We start from the raw sequence: 20,246 nt of genomic DNA, 5'->3' as shown, positions 1-20,246 counted from the left end.
CGGAAGACGGCCTAACAGTGTGCGGGACCATAGCCCAGCTTCATGGAGACGGTTGCGAATGGTCCTCGCCGATACCCCAGGAGCAACAGTGTCCCTAATTTGCTGGGAAGTGGCGGTGTGGTCCCCTACGGCACTGCGTAGGATCCTACAGTCTTGGTGTGCATCCGTGCGTCGCTGCGGTCCGGTCCCAGGTCGACGGGCACGTGCACCTTCCGCCGACCACTGGCGACAACATCGATGTACTGTGGAGACCTCACGCCCCACGTGTTGAGCAATTCGGCGGTACGTCCACCCGGCCTCCCGCATGCCCACTATACGCCCTCGTTCAAAGTCTGTCAACTGCACATACGGTTCACGTCCACGCTGTCGCGGCATGCTACCAGTGTTAAAGACTGCGATGGAGCTCCGTATGCCACGGCAAACTGGCTGACACTGACGGCGGCGGTGCACAAATGCTGCGCAGCTAGCGCCATTTGACGGCCAACACCGCGGTTCCTGGTGTGTCCGCTGTGCCGTGCGTGTGATCATTGCTTGTACAGCCCTCTCGCAGTGTCCGGAGCAAGTATGGTGGGTCTGACACACCAGTGTCAATGTGTTCTTTTTTCCATTTCCAGGAGTGTACATGTAGAACCATACTAAAGGTTGTTAAAATTCTAAATGTTTATGTTTTGAACACCGAACATTTGAAACAGACAAAACAAATGTTAATACTTACAGTTTATACAACGATATAACGTGTGTGTTACATAATTTACAATTAGACAGTGTTTTTATTCATATTGATGAATGGCTATTAAAAAAAAAGTTTTGATCCAGAAAAGACCCACTAAAAAGTTAGAGTGCCTTCTGTCTAAGCAGTTGAAACCAAATCGTGCTTAGGTACTTGAATTGAACTTTGAATTTTATAGTATAACTATAAATGAAACTGACTTTTTATTTAATGATAGAAAACTGAATTGCTTGATAAAGGTTTGAAATGTAATATCGGACCAACATTTGCTTAAAACAGTGTTGCAGAACTGATTTCTATTTTAAACTAGGGCCAGATTCACTTAAAACAGACAGAAAACAACAAACTAAAGTGGCACACAAAATGATGATATTGTTATAGGAATGTGGATTCCAGGAGTAAGAATACCACTACTGACCAAAAGATTTTGAATGCACTGGTAATCAAAGAAACACAGCAGTGATTGTGTACTTGGTCTGTTCAAAAAATTCAAAACTTTGTCTACAAAATTTTTCTGTGGTTACCTTTTACTTATTGTGCATGGTCTCCTTTGAAACACTCTCCTTCACAGTTGATACACTGCTTCCAATGCCATTTCCATTTCTGGAAGCAGTCTTGCTACACCTCTTGCTTTATAAGACAAAGTGCCTTCTGCAAATTTTCTTTCATCTCATCTATTTGGTGCAAATCTTCGTCCTTTCAACAGGATTTTCTACTTTGGAAATAAAAAAAATGTCTGCAGGAGCCAGGTTTGGAGAGTACAGAGGATGAAGCAGCACAGTGATTTTGTTATTTGTGCAATAGTCATGCACCAACAGGGATGAAAATGCGAGTGTCTTATCATGATGAAAAGCCATGAATTGTCTCACCACATTTCAGTGCATTTCCTTCCCACATTTTCTTACAGGCATTGCAGTGCCTCCTGATAGTACCATCAATTAACAGTTTGTCACCACAGCATGAATTCATGATGAACTAATCCTTGAAAGTCAAAGAAAACTATCAGCATAGCTTTGAAATTTGGCCTGACCTGACAAGCTGTTCTTGGTCTTGGTGAACCTTTTCTGACCCATTGTGAATTGGTGAACCTTTCCTGACCCATTGTGAAAGGGTCTCAATATCATAACCATAGACCCATGTCTCATCACCAGTTATGATTCTCTTAAAAAAAAAAACATTTAGTTCTCATTTGCAAGATCCAGACGCTTTTTGCAGATTGCTAGGTGACAGTCTTTCTGGTCTTGACTTATGAGCTATGTGATTAACTTGGTGGCAACACAGTGATTCCAAGACACTGTGACAGGATTTCATGACATTATCAAACTGAAATGTTATATAATTCTGCAATATCTGGACAGTCAGTCTTCAATTGGAATGCACAGTTTCATTGAAATCCCTGACATGCGTGTCATCGGGAGACATCGAAGGGTGTCCTGAATGAGGATCATTTTTGACTTCCGTCTGGCCATTTTTATATCGTGTGAACCAGTCAAAACTCTGAGTATGGCTTAAGCAATCATCACTGTAGGCTTCCTGCATCATTTGGTGCATCAAAGGTTTTCTTGAGTTTCATGCAAAATTTAATGCAGAACCATTGCTCCTCTAACTCTGCCATCTCCAAATTTGCAAACTATGCGACACTATGTTCTACTTAATACAGCACTGAACAATAGCTGACAGACATACAACAATGAAACTTCCGGCAGTTACACATTAAGCACGGGCATGTGCAGGGATGCCAACAACATTTTGCACCAACATACCATTGGCATGAAATTACGAATGTTCCAGAATTTTTTGAACAGACCTCATATAAAAAGAACTATGTACAAAAAACAGAAATTTTTAATGCTAACAACATTTGGTGTATGCTTGCAACAAAGAAATTAGGGAAGTAATTAATACTAGTAAACATCTATTTTACCCTAAAGATAAACATAAACTTATTTATGTGAATGCTAAAACTCCTTCACTTAGAGTCCAAGTCAAGATACATAAACAACATTGACCCATTTGACGAATAGTTAATTCTATTGGCAAATCTGCTTATCAGCTATGTAAAAAAATTAAAAGTTTTATTAAACAGATTTTATAAATGCGAAAATACCTATTCAATCAAAAATCATACAGCCCAACAACTCTATCTTAGTATAATTTGATATATCTAAAAACAAAGATGATGTGACTTACCAAACGAAAGCGCTGGCACGTCGGTAGACACACAAACAAACACAAACATACACACACAAAATTCTAGCTTTTGCAACCAACGGTTGCCTCATCAGGAAAGAGGGAAGGAGAGGGAAAGACGAAAGGATTTGGGTTTTAAGGGAGAGGGTAAGGAGTCATTCCAATCCCGGGAGCGGAAAGACTTACCTTAGGGGGAAAAATGATGGGTACACACACACACACACACACACACACACACACACACACACACACACACACACACACACACATATCCATCCACACATCAGACATATACAGAGGCCAAATTTATAATTTGATATTGAAAATGTGTATACCAATGTACCTATTGTGGAAACCATCCAAATTATTGCAAACTGCACTTAAATACAATATTTTCTCCTTTAATAAGGAGCTATTATTTATTTATTTATTTAGTGTATGGCAAATAAGGAACTATACCAACAACACGAGGAATTAGCTATGGGCAACTACCTAACTGGGTGTATGGCTGATATCTTCATTAATACCTTGGAAAATAAATTTGTAACCAGTTTCCTAACATACATATATAAAAAAAAAACATTATATTGTATAAACGATATGTTGGTGATATCTTTCTTGTATACCAAGGGCGGCCAGCAGATACTCCACACATTAAGGAAACTTTAAATAGTCTGTGTAATAATAGTAATTTCTCCTGTGAATTACAAGATGATACAGGCAGTATTAATTACATAGATTTGTCCATCAAGATCAAAGACAATAACATTTATCTTGATATATTTAGGAAACTTAATACTACCAATAGTATTGTTCACAGTACCTCTTGTCATCCAGAAAGTTACAAAATTATCTATTTCAACTCTACGATTGATAGAATTATTGAAGTTCCACTGTCGATGCTATTTAGAAAGAGTTGCAGAATTTGGAATATGTGGCAGCGAATAATGGTTATGATTCCAGTTTAATACAGAAATGATTCAAACAGAGAACACGTACTTCTAAACATGGTACTTGTGATGTAACAAGCTGGGATCTTGTTACTTCCTCTCTTGTTTTGACACCTACCTCCTTAAATTCATTTTTTCATTTTACTAATTACCATTGACATACATGAATATAATCTGTTTTCCCATGTAAGTGAAAGTTTGGTCATCAGCATTAAGAATATGCCACCAGGTCTAATTCTGCACTAATTATAAACATTTGGAAGAAGTAGTACTAGTATTCTAGAAGTATCAATTTGGCTCTATTCGGAATCATATTAGCAAATATGTCTGCTTGTGTCTGTATATGTGTGGATGGATATGTGTGTGTGTGCGAGTGTATACCCATCCCTTTTTCCCCCTAAGGTAAGTCTTTCCGCTCCCGGGACTGGAATGACTCCTTACCCTCTCCCTTAAAACCCACATCCTTTTGTCTTTCCCTCTCCTTCCCTCTTTCCTGATGAGGCAACAGTTTGTTGCGAAAGCTTGAATTTTGTGTGTATGTTTGTGTTCGTTTGAGTGTCTGTTGACCTGCCATTCCAAACGGGAAAGCGCTGGTAGATAGGCACAATAAAAAACACACAAACACACACACAAAATTTCGAGCTTTCGCAACCCCCGGTTGCTTCGTCAGGAAAGAGGAAAGGAGAGGGAAAGATGAAAGGATGTGGGTTTTAAGGGAGAGGGTAAGCAGTCATTCCAATCCCGGGAGTGGAAAGACTTACCTTAGGGGGAAAAAAGGACAGGTATACACTCGCACACACACCCATATCCAACCGCTCATACACAGACACAAGCAGACATAATAATCTGGTTGGATATGGGTGTGTGTGCGAGTGTATACCTGTCCTTTTTTCCCCCCTAAGGTAAGTCTTTCCGCTCCCGGGATTGGAATGACTCCTTACCCTCTCCCTTAAAACCCACATCCTTTCATCTTTCCCTCTCGGGTTAACAACAATGCATCAACTTAACTGTGAAATAAGTGTAACACCATTAGGCTGTGTGTTAAAACAATGACAGTGTCTGTCCAAATTATTTGAAAGACTGTGAACTGTATGTTTAGAATTTTACTGCTCACAGATATACAACAGTAAACTATTGTAACAGTATGCTGATGTTTGCTTGCTAACTATTAATGAGGCTTATCGAAAGTTAACCAATAGTGGACTGGCCATATTAACTGTGTATATTGGGGGATTGTGAGCAGTGAAAGTAAAGAACTGTGAAACGCAACTGTGCACCTGTTGGATACATCATTTACAGTAGTCAGTGTTGAACTACAGCCCCCCCCCCCCCATTTTTCAGCCAGTATCACAAAGCAGTACGTCATCACCGAGGACCATCAACGAAGAAATAAAGCAGGTGAACATCACATACTTCACACCACAAGACAGAGAAACCGAATTATGCAACTATTCCTTTTCTTGGCAATATATCTTATCAAATGACCAACCTGCTTAAAAAATGAGGTATTACAGCAGCCTTTTCTACTGATAGTAAGATCAGCCAATTACTTGTTCACAATGAGCAACCAATAAGTAATGCATTAAATAAACCTGGCATTTATCAAATGAATTTCCTAGGAGAAATAGAAATTTACAAGAAATCCAAGCTATAAGAGTGTCATTTATTGAATGAACAAACTCCTTTGAAAAACAATTTTTTTTATTGTGTATCTACACTCCTAGAAGACTCTTAATTTACCATTTTAAATTTATTATACTTCCTAAACAGTGAAATTGCTTGAAACTGCAACTTAATTCTTCCTGAATGTTACTAGTTTTTGTGAAATGCTTACCAAACAACAACAGCTGTGTGTGTGGTGTGGTGTGTGTGTGTGTGTGTGTGTGTGTGTGTGTGTGTGTGTGTGTGTGTGTGTGTGTGTGTCTTTTACTGATGAAGATTGTGGCCAAAAGCTTTATGTAAATGTTTTTTAATTGTTCCTGTTTGCAACTTAATGTATCTTCTTTACGATAAGTAGCAATCTGTCTTTTCCTATATTGTTGATATTTCTACCTGGAGTTTTCCTTGTGTTACTTTACAGCAACATTGGTTGAAACTGCAACTTATTTATTCCTAACTGGAACTGGTTTTTGTAAAACATCATGTGCAGACATCACTTGCATTAATATTACTAAAATGGTTCAAATGGCTCTGAGCCAACTAACCTAAGGACAGCACACAACACCCAGCCATCATGAGGCAGAGAAAATCCCTGACCCCACCGGGAATCGAACCCGGGAACCCGGGCGTGGGAAGCGAGAACGCTACCGCACGACCACGAGATGCGGGCTAATATTACTATTTCTCCTTGTTAGTCACACAATTCCACCCACCACACCCAAATGCACCCACTGTCTTCCACCCTCCCAACATGGTATGATATGCTCTTGCAGTTAAGCTATTCCCTCTTTTCTCCCCCTACACCCTTTCTGTGTAGTTTGACGCTTCCCTGTTTTCCTCTCCCATCTCCCCCACTGCTCCCCCTACCCCTTTCAGTGTTCTGCTATGAATATACAGTGCTTCATAATCTGTCTAATATGTAATTAATTCTCTTCCTGAGATACATAAAATGATTTATAAAGACTGTTTATCTTTCATGAGTAAAATCTTCCCATACAGTAAGCCAAAATTAGTGCTACTGCAGTAATACTTAGTAGGCTCTACTCAGTGTTTTGCAGTTACTGCGTTAGCTTCAGTAGGCTGCTGAAAGTTAGTATAATTAGGTAGCAATGACTTAGTCTGATATATAGCTACCACCTTATCACTCATAAGGATCTAGCTGTTGCAAGCTAATTCTTTTCACTTGTTCTTGTTTATCACTTCTCCCCCTTCTGCTTCCACCATTCCAACAACTCCCCCCCCCCCCCCCCCAACCCAATTTACTACATTGTTACATTACTCCCCAAACCCCACCCCTGCTGTCTACCCAAACAGCTCCACAGGTCAGCTTCCCATAATTGTTCTGCTGTAATTGCAGTTTTTTATTATTGGTTCCTGATATACAATCAGTCCCTCTCCTGCTATTCTTTTACCCCTCCCTTGGGGAACATGCCTCGGAAATGTTTGGAAATATGGTGTGAATTTTCAGTAGCCTGTTATCAGAACAGTCCTTCCATTTTTTTTCCTCTCTTTCTTCGTTCCCCTTCTCATCTGCCTAGGTGTTTGAGGTTCTGGCACAGTCCAGCCCCAGAGAGGGGTGATTGCCTGAACTGATATTTTCCAAAATTGCTAGTTCGGGAAGTCTGACCTGAGGTGTGAACGATCACCTAAGGTGGGTGAGCGCCTCTCTGAGGGGGTTCACCAGCTGGAAGGAGTGTTCCTATGAGATACACTAGAAATCATGAGGGATTTTATCGCAATGAGCTAGTCATCTTCTTCCCAGTCTACACCTACTAAATGTAAATGGAATGAGGCCAATTATTCAAAGACTCTCCCAGCTGCACTTCGGTTCCTCATGGTTTCACGTACTGGAGATGGTCAGCCCCTTGCTATGGTTAATCTGTCTGTTAGTCAGAAAGGTGTTGTTGTAATTGCAGGCCCTGTGAAATCTTAGTCTCATTTCCATAATGCCACTTTGATTTTGCAGACTAATTGTGAATCTCAGGCAGAACAACTGCCTGCAGCCTCCCTCCTCCGTAGCTATCCTGTTCATATTGAGGCCTGTCGAAAGATAAATTCTTCACCTGGTGTTATTTACACTAGGCTTCTTGATGGTCTGACTGAGGGAGAAATCCAAACTTCTCTCTCTCATCAGTTCATCACTGCAGTCTATTGGGTGATGAGAAAGGTTGCCTTTCTCCTTAGTGCCTACATGCGCACTTTTATTCATGTTCAGTAGAGAAGTGCTTGCATCGAGGATCAAAGCAGGCTATGAAGTCATCACAATCTGACCATGCATTCCAAAGCTGACGCACTGCTAAAAGTGTCAACATTACTGCCACACTCAATTGCCATGTCAAAACCCAGACAAATGTGTTACTTGTGGTAGGGATGGTCACAAGGGTGATTGCCCGCCTCTTCCTCCCCGCTGTATCAATTTCAATGGCGATAATGCAGCCTCATCCCGAGAATGTCTGTGTATCTTGATGAGTGGGCCATCCAGGAGATCTGAGTGAAGCAAAAAGTCCTTCCCTGTTGCTCCCAAGTTGTTGGCTAGTAGGAAGCCCTGCATTTTACCATCTGGCACTTACGGTACCCGTTCCTGCTATATCTCATGCCATGACGGACATGACCACACAGACTTGCGATCTCAAGTTCAGCACTGTGGTTGTAAAACCACCCAGTGTCATGGTAGCATCCCTGTCTCCTTCTCCTCCAGCTGTGCAACAAGCCATCAAATTTTCACGTCCTGCGGCGAAATCACCTGCTCCACAACAGGCCGAACAGGATAGAAGGAATACTCCTGCGAAGACTTTTTATGTCTTTCCAACCAAAAAAACTGAATCTTCATCTGCCAACCGCAAAAGCCTCAAGAAATGGAACAAAATCAAAAAGAAGGTTTTCTCCTTTGCCAACTCGGAGAACCTCTTCAACAGTATCCGCCGCGTGATACCATCACCTGTCCGACCTACGTGTTGCCGGTGCGTGCTGCCAACCATTTTTCTGCCCTGGAATCTGCAGATTAACCAAGGGAGAATGCTGATGCCTCTGTAGATCTCGTGGAGCAGGATCCTCCAGCCTCTGTGCTCTGTAGCAGAGAGTCTTTGGAGGCTGGCACTCGGCAGCCACCAAGATGACAACCCTTCATTTTTTTCCCTCCTGCCCTTTCCACTTTCCCCATCATGACTCTCTTCCAATAGAACATCTGTGACATTGGTTCCAACAAGGAGAAATTATGTCTGCTTTTGGAATTTGCAGCGTCCACTTGTTCTCTGCCTCCATGAAACAAAATTTCATCCTCACAACTGTTTTGACCTCTTGCATTTCTTTCCGGTCTACTTTGACCTTCCCCCTGAGGATGGCATTCTGTTTCATGGGGGACTAATGCTGCTAATCCAGGATGATGTTCACAGTCAAACCATTTCCCTGAACACATGGCTGCAAGCTCTTGCAGTCCACATTTCCTTCCTCGCTTCACCTTTTCTGATTGTGCTGTCTACATCCCTCCGTCATTTGGTGTCACTAGAACAGACTTCCTCCAGCTTATTGGGCAACTCCTCTCACCCCTTTTTCTGCTGGGTGACTTTAATGCTCACCATACCCTTTGGGCGTGCCCCAGAACCTGTCCAAAAGATGCAGTCTTGGCTGACCTCAATAAACTCAGTCTCATCTGCCTTAACACTGGAGCACCCACGTTCCTTTCAGACCCCACACATACCTATTCCCATTTGGACCTCTCATTCTGCACTGCCCAACCAGCCTGTCATCTTGAATGGTCCATTCTCTCTGACACATATTCGAGCAACCATTTTTCACATGCTATCTGTTTGTTGACTCCCACTTCCCTCCCCCCCCCCCCCCTCTCCCCATGAGCAAACCCAATTGACAGCTTTCTAAGGCTGACTGGTGGCTTTACCCCTCCCTGGCAACCTTTGATGAACATAATTTCCCCAGTTGCCATGACCAGTAGAATACCTCACAAATGTTATTCTTACTGTTGCAGAATGTTGCAATCCTCGTACTTCATCTTTACCAGACTGTGTCACTATTAACTGTGGTGTACCGTGATGCAATTCCACACAGAGACATGCTCTCCATATTTTTAACCATCACCCTATGATGTCAAACTGCATTCAGTGTAAACAGTTGTGAGCACAGTATCGTTGCATTATTCAGATAGTAAAAAAACTAGCTGGATTTCATTTGCTATTACCTTTAACAATTCCACTCCGTCCTCCATTGTGTGTGCCAACCTCTGTCAGCTCTCTGGAACCAAGGCCCAATCCCCAATTTTTGGCCTGACCATAGCAGATGATGTAATAGTAGACCCTATTGCTGTTTCCAATAGTGCTGGTATTTTGTGAAGATTTTGAGCTTCACTCGCTATCTCCCTGCTTTCTTCCATCAGAGGAGGCTTGGGTGACACCTTTCTACTCTCAGAATCATGAATGCTACAATGTCCCCTTTACTAAGTGGGAGCTAGATCACACTCTCACTTCTCCTGACCTTCTGCCGCAGGACCGGATGATGTTCACATTCAGATGTTACAGTGCCTTTCTTTTGTGGGCAAGCACTTTCTCCTTCATACGTACAATTGCATCTGGGCAGATGGCACATTTTCCAGATGCTGGTGTGAAGCCACTGTCATACCCATACCTAAACCGGGTAAGTACAAACACCTTCCTTCTAGTTACTGCACTATTTCACTCACCATCTGTCTTTGAAAAGTGATGGAACATATGATTCATACCTGTCTGGTATAGTGGCTTAAGTCTTGCAGTCTACTAACCACTGCACAATGTGGATTTTGAATGCGCTGTTCTGCACTTGACCATCTCGTCACTTTGTTAACCCATGTCATGATGGTTTTCTGCGGAAAGACCAGAACCAGACTGTGGCTGTGTCTTTCTGTTTGGAGAAAGCATATGACACTTGCTGGAGGACACTCTACATGTGGGCTTCCGAGGCCACCTGAACTGTTTCCTTCAGGAATTTTTAAAAGATAGAGTTTTCAAGGTACGTGTGGGTTCTGCCTTGTCAGACACCTTTATCCAGGAAAACAGTGTTTCTCAGGGTTCCGTCCTGAGCACTGTCCTCTTTGCAATCCCCATTAATCCTATCATGGCCTGTCTCCCACCGGGCATCTCTGACTCCATTGTTGTTAACGATTTTTGCAATCTATTTCAGTACTTCATGGACTTGTCTCCTTGTGGTATCTTAAGCCATGTCTTGATCGTCTTTACTCATGGAGCATCGACAATGGCTTTCACTTTTCCACTGACAAAACCGTTTGTATGAATTTCTAGCTGTGCAATGGGTTTCTTCTGCCACCATTACATCTTGGGCCTGCTGTTCTTTCATTCACTGAGACCGTGAAATTCCTGGGGCTCATGTTTGATAGGAAACTTTCTTAGACCTCCCACATGTCTTACCTGGCCGCCCATTGTACCCGGTCCCTCAATATCCTGTGTGTCCTCAGTGGTACATCCTGCGGAGTGGATCAGACAACCCTCCTCTGTTTGTACCAATTCCTTGTCTGTTCAAAAATAGACCATGAGTGTTTCTTTTATGGATCTGCACATCTGTCCATCTTTCGCCATTTAAAAAGAATCCAACTTTGTGGCATCTGTTCGGCCACCACCTTTTGCAGCCGAGTTGAGAGTCTGCATGCAGAAGCTGTCCAAACTACTGCTGACATACTGACGCGATATTCTCATTAGCAGGTAAGCATGCCGTTTGTCTGCTATGCCTGGCCACCCATTCTATGCCTCATTCTTCGATGACTCCTTTGATTACCAGTATGGGGTGCTTCCCTCTTCTATGTTACATCCTGTAGTTCACTTTTGGTTGTTGCTCTAGCAGCTTAACTTCATGGTACCTGCCACTTTCCCTTGGCTTCATGTGGTGGCCCATGTTCAACTTGGACTTCATTTGCTAAGGACACTACTCCAGACTCACTCTATCACCATAAGTTTCTTGACTTTCACGCACAGCTTCACGATAGTACATTTGTATATGCTGATGTCTCTTGGAGTGATTGCGGGGTCAGGTGTGCCTTCGTCTTTGGCACTGATGATTTTTGGTATCATCTTCTGGAACACTGCTCAGTATTTGCAGCATAGGCCTTTGCCCTGTATCAAGCCATGCAGTACATGCAGTGACACAGGTTTTTCAATTGTATCATTTGCTCCGGCTGTCTCAGTGCCCTTCAGAGCCTCTTGTATGCTATACACAGTCCATCCTTTAGTGCAATGGGTCCAAGAAAGTTTCCATTTGCTCACTCTTGATCTAGCCTCTGTGGTGTTTATGTGGTTCCCTGGTCACGTTGGTCTGATGGGAAATGAGGCTGCATTCCTCCTACCTTGACTCACTAGTTCTTTCCTTCCTTCCGATGATCTCCGTGTTGATGTCTGTCAGTAGATGGTGTCCCTTTGGTATCACAACTGGTCTTCCCTTCATGGAAACAACCTCTGGGGAACTAAATCTCTTCCAGCTGCTTTGCTGACCTCCTCTTAGTCCTTTCACCATGAGGAGATCATTTTAGTTAGGTTGCATATTGAGCACTATTGTTTTAGCCATTGCCTTTTGTTAAGTGGTGATCCCTCACCATTTCGTGCTCATTGTCATTGACCTTCACTGGTTCACCATTTCCTGACTGAATGCCCTTTTTTCAATCACTTGTGTTCTAATTTATGTTTGCTGTCTGAGTTATCAGCCATTTTAGCGTACAATGCACAGGCTGTCGACTGCATTTTACTTTTTATCTGTTGCAGCAATATGGTGAAGGACATTTAATCTTTAGTTCAGGACCTCTGTTTCCTCTATGGTATATTTTATGGACCTTTCTCCATTTCCTGACTGAATGCCCTTTTTTCAATCACTTGTGTTCTAATTTATGTTTGCTGTCTGAGTTATCAGCCATTTTAGCGTACAATGCACAGGCTGTCGACTGCATTTTACTTTTTATCTGTTGCAGCAATATGGTGAAGGACATTTAATCTTTAGTTCAGGACCTCTGTTTCCTCTATGGTATATTTTATGGACCTTTCTCCATTTCCTGACTGAATGCCCTTTTTTCAATCACTTGTGTTCTAATTTATGTTTGCTGTCTGAGTTATCAGCCATTTTAGCGTACAATGCACAGGCTGTCGACTGCATTTTACTTTTTATCTGTTGCAGCAATATGGTGAAGGACATTTAATCTTTAGTTAAGGACCTCTGTTTCCTCTATGGTATATTTTATGGACCTTTCTCCATGAGGAAGTCATGTTTTTGGCTGTCTTTCCATCCATCGATTTGGTTTAATATGTAGTCGCTTTTAACTCCTTTTTTTGCCTTCGTGTTCTAAGGTTCTGATATGGGCATGTATGATCTTAGTTGTTTTCCATCCCAACCCCACCATCCCATTCCACCATCCATTTCCATTTCCCATATGGTTTATCACCTCATCACACCTCTTCCTCCCAGCCCGCACACTCTCCTCTCCCTCCCCCCCCCCCCCCCCCTCCCACACACATGTTAAGTTAGCTCACACAGTTTTGCATATATAGTTTAACTTCTCCCTCCCCCCTTTCTTTTGTATATTTGAAACTAATTTGCCCCTTCCCCAATTCCCACCCCTACTCTCCCAAAGACCCATCTGCACCCCCCCCCCCCCCCCGCCTCCCTTACATTTTTCTTGTTATTGGTCCTATTATTGGTCTCTTATGATTGCAGTGCTGTAAAAGCAGAATCTTGTATATAATTGGATTCCCTAGGTGTAGATAGTTAATTATATGAGCCTATTAATTTTCATAGGTAGAATTTTGCCCCTACGTAAGTTACAGTTGCTACTACAGCTATTTGTTTGTAGTTATATTTAGTACGCTGCAATCATTAGGTTGTGATCAGTATGCTAGTTTGATAATTCTCAGAAGTGGCTGTATGCCGATAGTCACTAATTTTCTATTCATAACCAATAAATTTTTTGTAGTATCTTACGCACATAGCTTGGCCATACACTGTTGCATTTATCTGCTGTTAGCTATATACAGTCACAATGAAAAAACTGCTTGCATCTATGAATAGTCCACCTTTTATAATCAGTACATTTGTTGCAGGTAGTTAGTTTTGCAGCTTTTTTTACACAGTGAGTTGATCATATATAGCTACAGATTATTAGACATATGCAGTTCTAAGTAGTGAAACATTTCCCAGTTCTAAGTAGTGAAACATTTCCCATTCTAAGTGGTTAGCCACTTATGTTGTCAGGTAGTTTACGATTTATTATTGCAGGTATGAAACCATCTACAAACTGCAGGTGATGATTTGTTTTGCTATAGAAGGTTACCACTGTGTAAACAATGATCTATAGACAATCTTTTCTTAAAGTTACAGATGCTTTGCTCTGCAGTTACAGTTAATGATTAAATCCAATAAGCACTTTTATTGATCTCTGGTCAGATAACTAAACCTATTGTGCTTATTCCAGACACCTTATGTGAATATCGCTAGTTATATTAACTTCAAGAATGTATTTGTTAGTTTGTATACATTTCTGAACTAGTTATTCCACTGTATCAAAAGTGTACAACAATGCCCATGTTTCCTTTTACCTATAGTTTATTTTGAGTCTTTGTTTCACCTATTGACTAGGAATTGTTTCTCCATGTGCACTAATTACTGCTTCTCGCCCCTTGATGCATCTTGTGCGCTGTTTGTGTTGGTGTATCTCCTGCTGCCAAGCTATTAACATCTCTACACCAATTCACTGATGTGTTCTGAAACTTACAGTATCATACCATTTTTATTAATGTATAAAACACACATTTGACTATCAGCTGCTTTCATTTTAAACCCAAATATTGACCAGTTACAGTCATGGACCATCTTCAATACAAGGGTTAAAATGCTTTAAGCTACAACATTACATTTGTCATTTTTAAATAATGTGTAGAGCATGTCATGAATATCAATATATGACATAGAACTTTTAGATGCAAACATACAAACATACTAAGACCAAATGTGCACAGAGCAGTACTGAAGAGAAGATTGTGGATATCGTCTGTTCAGTACTGCTCTGTGTACATTTGGTATTAGTATGTTTGCCTCTAAAAGTCCTGTGTCTTATATGCTGCTAAATACAATTCTTTCACAAAACGTACTTGCAACATGCATATCTTCCATTACTAGTTATTTCATTATTATATAACTGTGCCAATTGCTTCTTTTCCTCTACAGTCACTTTCTGATACATAATATTAGCTAATGATGGAGAATAGTCTCTCCACTTACTCCAGTCACAAGCTCCAGCCCATGATGCGCTTTGCACTTTGCTTTTGTTGAGAGGTTCCCTATAAGCACGCTACTGACCTCGCTACAGCTGTATGGAGATTAGTTCCCAAATTTCCCATCCATAGTTCCACTTGTTGTCAATATTAACTTATTTGATTTATATATTACTCAATATACTTCTTATATCCACTTACTTACAATTTTGTGTATGCATTAGGACAACTAAGTTACCTTATTATATTATTTTATCATACTTTAACCCCCAATTTCAAGATATGCATGTCATTAGCTGATAGGCTCCTGTGCTGGCACTTGTTATTTCATTTCTTTATACTAATTTTGTACAGACAGTATGAACCACATGTAAGTACCTAAGAGCTATTATTGTACTAACAGTTTCAGTATTGTATTATTTACTGCTCGTGTATATTTTTTAGAACCATGTTATTGTTGACAAAGAAGATGACACACCGAAAGGCAGAAGCGCTGTGTTGTCGATAGGTACACGAACATAAGGTACAGAGCTTTGCTAGCTTTTGGAATGAACTTACTTTCTCAAGCATGTAGGAAAAACACACACATGTATGTCTCCTGTACACAAACCAAATGGGTTGCAAATGTATGTCATGAGATGAATAAAACATAATTCACAATATGCACATGCCTATGTACACTGTACTCAACTGAGTACAGGGAGACAGGTGTGTGTGTGTGTGTGTGTGTGTGTGTGTGTGTGTGTGTGTGTCACTTCTGCCTTTCAGTGAGTCATCTTCTTCATTCCTAAATAATTTGTTACTAAACGGAAAAAAAGAAAAAAAACTCTATACATTCTTAATGTTGACACTTGCAAGTAATGCATGTACCATTTTTTAACTTTAAATTTTTAATCTTTTTGTCTCTAATTTTAATATTCTTATCTGAGTTCTACTTATTTGTGGTGTATTTTCCTGTGCAGCCATCAGAGGAAAGGCACTAAGTGCCCAAAACTGGCAAAGAAATTAAATTTTCACCTCGCAACTGGTTACCTATTGTTTCATTACTTTGACAACATCATTTCATAATGGTTTTCAGAAACTTCCATTTGAATGTTCTGAGTATTTCATACAAAAATTGCATCACCAAAACAAACTTATGTGTTCCCAAATTTAAAAATATTGAAATGACTGAAGAGGAACATACATACACAAAGTTACAAACTGTTCAGAATCATAACTTTTCATAAGGAATGAAATGATTAACTTTGTACTGCAGGTCATTAAATTTCTCAGGTGATGTTAAACAGTGATTAATGTATGTGGCACAAAAGTAAAACCATCAATATACAACATAAAAAATTACAGTTCGTTGAGTACTTTAGTATAAGCATTTATCACCTACTCCCATGTGAAAATCTAGTCCTGTTAAATCACAGTGTGCGTCAATGTTGTGTGCAGAGTGAACTTTTTCCTTTGTCATATTCCTATCCACATCCTGTACTATCTCTCTTTCTCAGTTCTTACCTCTCCCTCACTTTCCCATATTCAACACACATACTCGACCCAACATGAGAACTCAATATACTTAGGTCACAAGAGCAATAAAACTGACCTCACTCTCTTTGAATTCAGTTGTAAGTATTTTGAGGAAAGGAGACCACTCACCAGAAATCAGAAGCATTGAGTCATCAACAAGCATACACAAAAAAGAAAGAAAACTTGCTAGCTTTTGAGCAAAAGTACCCCACCTCCCCACACTCAACGCCTATGCCCCTACATGGGGCACTGGCTGCACACACAGTGCCATACTGCATTATGGCAGGTGGGTTAGACTGGAGTTTGGATTGTGTTGGATGGTGTGCTGAAGGGGGGGGGGGGGGGGGGGAGACTGTGGGTGTGGGTAGCTGGTGGCTCAGAGGGAGGCTTCCAGTTTGCCAGCTGGCAATGAAGGAAGGAGGGGAGGGGGGGGGGGGGAGGTGCACAGGCTAGGCAGCTGGGCATGTGAAGCACAGTTGTCAAAGTCAATGGAGCAGTGGTGCATGCTGAAAATTTCGTGGGGATGTGATTTGGCGGGAGGTGACAGAATGGAGGAAAGGGAAACCTCAGCACCTTCTCCTCCATCCACTTCACAAGGTCCTCCTCAACCCAACTTGCCACCATCCTGGATGTTGACCTTCATCTCCATGATGGCTCCACCCCCACATCCATCAACATTAAATGCACTGAATGCCAACAGTACCTTTTCAACAACTGCCATCCCTTCCTCACCAAAAAGTCCTTCCCATATGGCCTGGTCATCCTTGGACAATGTGTCTGCAGTGGCGAGAATTCCTTTGTCCTGTATGCTCAAAGACTTCTGAAGGCCTTCACAGACAGGCACTATCCCCCAAACCTAGTCCAAAATCATATTTCCCATATTTTATCCTCACACACTCCCAATCTCCCACCACCCTCAAGAATCAGCTACAAAGGAGTGCTTCCCTCACCACCCAGTATCACCCAGAACTGGAAAAACTAAACCACATCCTTCATCAGGCTTTCATTATCTCTCATCATGCCCTGAAATGAGGGACATTCTACCCAAGTTCCTTTCCACTCCTCCTAAAGTGGTGTTCCACTGCCCACACAACCTACGTAACATCCTAACATCTTAGTCCATTCCTATGTCACTTCCACTCCCAACCCATTGTCACAGGGATCATATCTCTGTGGAAGACAAAGTTGCAAGACCTGCCCAGTTCACCCACCCAATACTTTCTATTCCAGTCCTGTCACAGACTTATCCTTCCTCATCATAGGCTGGGCAACCTGTGAAAGCAGCCATGTCATATACCAACTGTGCTGCAAACACTTCATAGCTTTTTATGTCAGTATGGCTGCCAACCTGCTGTCCACCAGGATGAGTGGCCACCACCAAACTGTTGCCAGTAACAGAATTGACCACCTGGTAGCACAACATCCAGGTAAACATAACATGCTCAATTTCAGTGGCTGCTTCATAACCTAGGCAATCTGGATCCTTCATATCACTTCCTGCTTCTCTGAACTATGCAGATGAGAGTTATACTTGCAACATATTCAATCTCCAGTAAAACACTGTCTCCACATCCTCCACCTAACAGTTTCCCCTTCCTTCATACATCAACTTCAGCATGTGCCCCCCCTCCCAGCTCTGACAACTGTGCATCACGTGCCTAGCCTGTGAGCCTGTGCACCTCACACCCCTCTCTCCCACATTCCCAGTCCGTAAATTGACTATCTCCGTCCAAGCCACTAGCCACTCACCCCCAACCTCTCTGCCTGCCTCCAAGCTCACTCTTCCACATTCCCTACCCAAAACAATCCCCACCCATTGTATTCCACCTGCTCAACTCCAGCTCTGACATTGTGTGTACAACTAGCACCATGTGGGTTTTCTGTCTTTTTTGTGTGTGCCTCTCGACAGCTCAAAACTTCTGCTTTTTCGTGAGTGGTCTCCTTTAATCCAGAGTATTTACCTTATACCAGAACTCTCCTACAAAATTATTCTCTTTTGAATTTACTCATGCTCATCACAAAACTAAATAATAAATTAAATGTAATACTTTGTTTTAGCAAAGAAGGAAGAAAATATGGTTACTGAAGCCATGGAGGGTATTGAAAATAAAACATGTGTCAAGTTCACAAAACAGGAGAAGCAGAAGCAATATATTTTCTTGACGAAAAAGAGAGATGGGTGTTATTCAATGGTTGGCTATCGTGCAACAGCTCGAGCTCATACATTGAATTTACAGTCCCCAGAGTGTTTTGACCAGGTGGGAACAATTCAGCATGAACTTCTACATGTACTGGGTTTACTTCATGAGCAAGCAAGACCTGACAGAGATGATTTTGTGAAGATTTACTGGGACAATATGGATAAGGGTAAGGTTTAAAATTGTTATATTAACTATTGCACAGTTAGCAAAATGTATTACAAAACTATCACACATAAATGTGTCCTGAAATTTTATCTGTAACATATTATGGAATAGTTATACTCTAATTTAGCTGCTAAAACTCTTCCTCATTACTCCATACAGACACAACAAATTGTCCAGGTGCACATAGACGACATAGGAACTGAAATATTGGGTAATAAAACAAAAGCAGAAATGGTGAATTCTTTTTACATGGTTCCTTTGAAAAGGACAATATGGAAGCACTTTCCCAATATAATTGTAATATAACTGGAGAGACAACTGGAATAGATATCACTGTCAGTGGCATTGAAAACGGCTGAACCACTTAAACTAAACAAAACACCAAGGCCTAATGTAATCCCTGTTAAGTACAATACAGAATTTACAGCTTAGTTAGCCCACATATACTGTTATATGGACAGTAAATAATTTGCACAAAAAAGTGTTCCCAACATTGGAAGAAAGCACAGGTCACATCTGTCAAAAGAAGGGAAGCGGCAGAGATTCAAAAACTACCACCCAGAATGCTTGAGATTGATTTGCTATACACTGTGGTGACAAAAGTCATGGAATACCTCCTATTATCATGTCAGAGTGATGACAAAAGTCATGGGATATCTCCTCATATTGTGTCCGACTTACTTTTTCCCAACGTACTGTAGCAACTTGATGCGGCATGGACTCAACAAGGCACGGAAGTCTTCTGCAGAAATATTGAGCCATGCTGCCTCTAAAGTCACCCACAAATGCGAGAGAGTCGCTGGTGCAGGATTCTGTGCATAATATAACCTCTTGATTATGTCCCATAATATTCAATGGGATTCATGTTAGGCAATTTGGGTGGCCAAATCGTTTGCTCAAACTGTCCAGTATGTTCTCCAAACAAGTCACAAACAGCTGTGGCCCGGTTAAATTGTGCATTGTCATCCATAAAAATTCCACCATTATTTGTGAACATGGAGTCCATGAATGGCTGCAAACGGTCTCCAAGTAGCTGAACAGGACAGAGGACCTAGTCCATTTCATGTAAACACAGCACTCACCATTATGGGGCCACCACCAGCTTGCACGGCACGTTGTAGACAACTTGGGTTTATGGCTTTGTGGAATCTGCGCCACACTTGAATCTTATCATCAGCTCTTACCAACCACAATTGGGACTCATTCCACCAGGCCATTGTATTCTACTCATCTAGGATCCAACTGATATGGTCATGAGCCCAGGAGAGGTGTTGCAGGCGATGTCGTGTTGTTAACAAAAGCGCCTGCATCATTCATTTGCTGCCATAGCCCATTAATTCCAAATTTCACCACACTGTATTCACAGATATGTTTGTCATATGTCCCACATTGATTTATGCTTTTATTTCACCCATTGTTACTTGTCTGTTTGCTTTGACAACTCTATGCAAATCCCATTGCTCTTGGTCATTAGGTGAAGGCCATTGGTTACTGTGTTGTCTATGGTGAGAAGTAATGCCTGAAATTTGGTGTTCTTGGCACTCTCTTTACACTGTGGATCTTGGAATATTGAAGTCCCTAATGA

General features: G+C 41.4%; 1 protein-coding gene across 1 annotated transcript in view; it reads left to right on the top strand.

Moving 5' to 3' along the window:
- LOC126125632 (low choriolytic enzyme-like) overlaps positions 1 to 20,246 on the top strand; it is a 43,688-nt gene that overhangs the window by 9,486 nt on the left and 13,956 nt on the right. The window contains exon 4 of the mRNA XM_049915136.1: positions 18,354 to 18,662. Coding sequence (XP_049771093.1) covers positions 18,354 to 18,662 — 309 coding nt within the window. The remainder of the gene's footprint in view (positions 1 to 18,353; positions 18,663 to 20,246) is intronic.

Source organism: Schistocerca cancellata, chromosome 1, assembly GCF_023864275.1.
Source record: "Schistocerca cancellata isolate TAMUIC-IGC-003103 chromosome 1, iqSchCanc2.1, whole genome shotgun sequence".
In the NCBI taxonomy this organism is placed as follows: Eukaryota; Metazoa; Arthropoda; class Insecta; order Orthoptera; family Acrididae; genus Schistocerca; species Schistocerca cancellata.
Note: the sequence above shows the minus strand (reverse complement) of the source record. Positions and strands in the feature narration are given on the sequence as shown.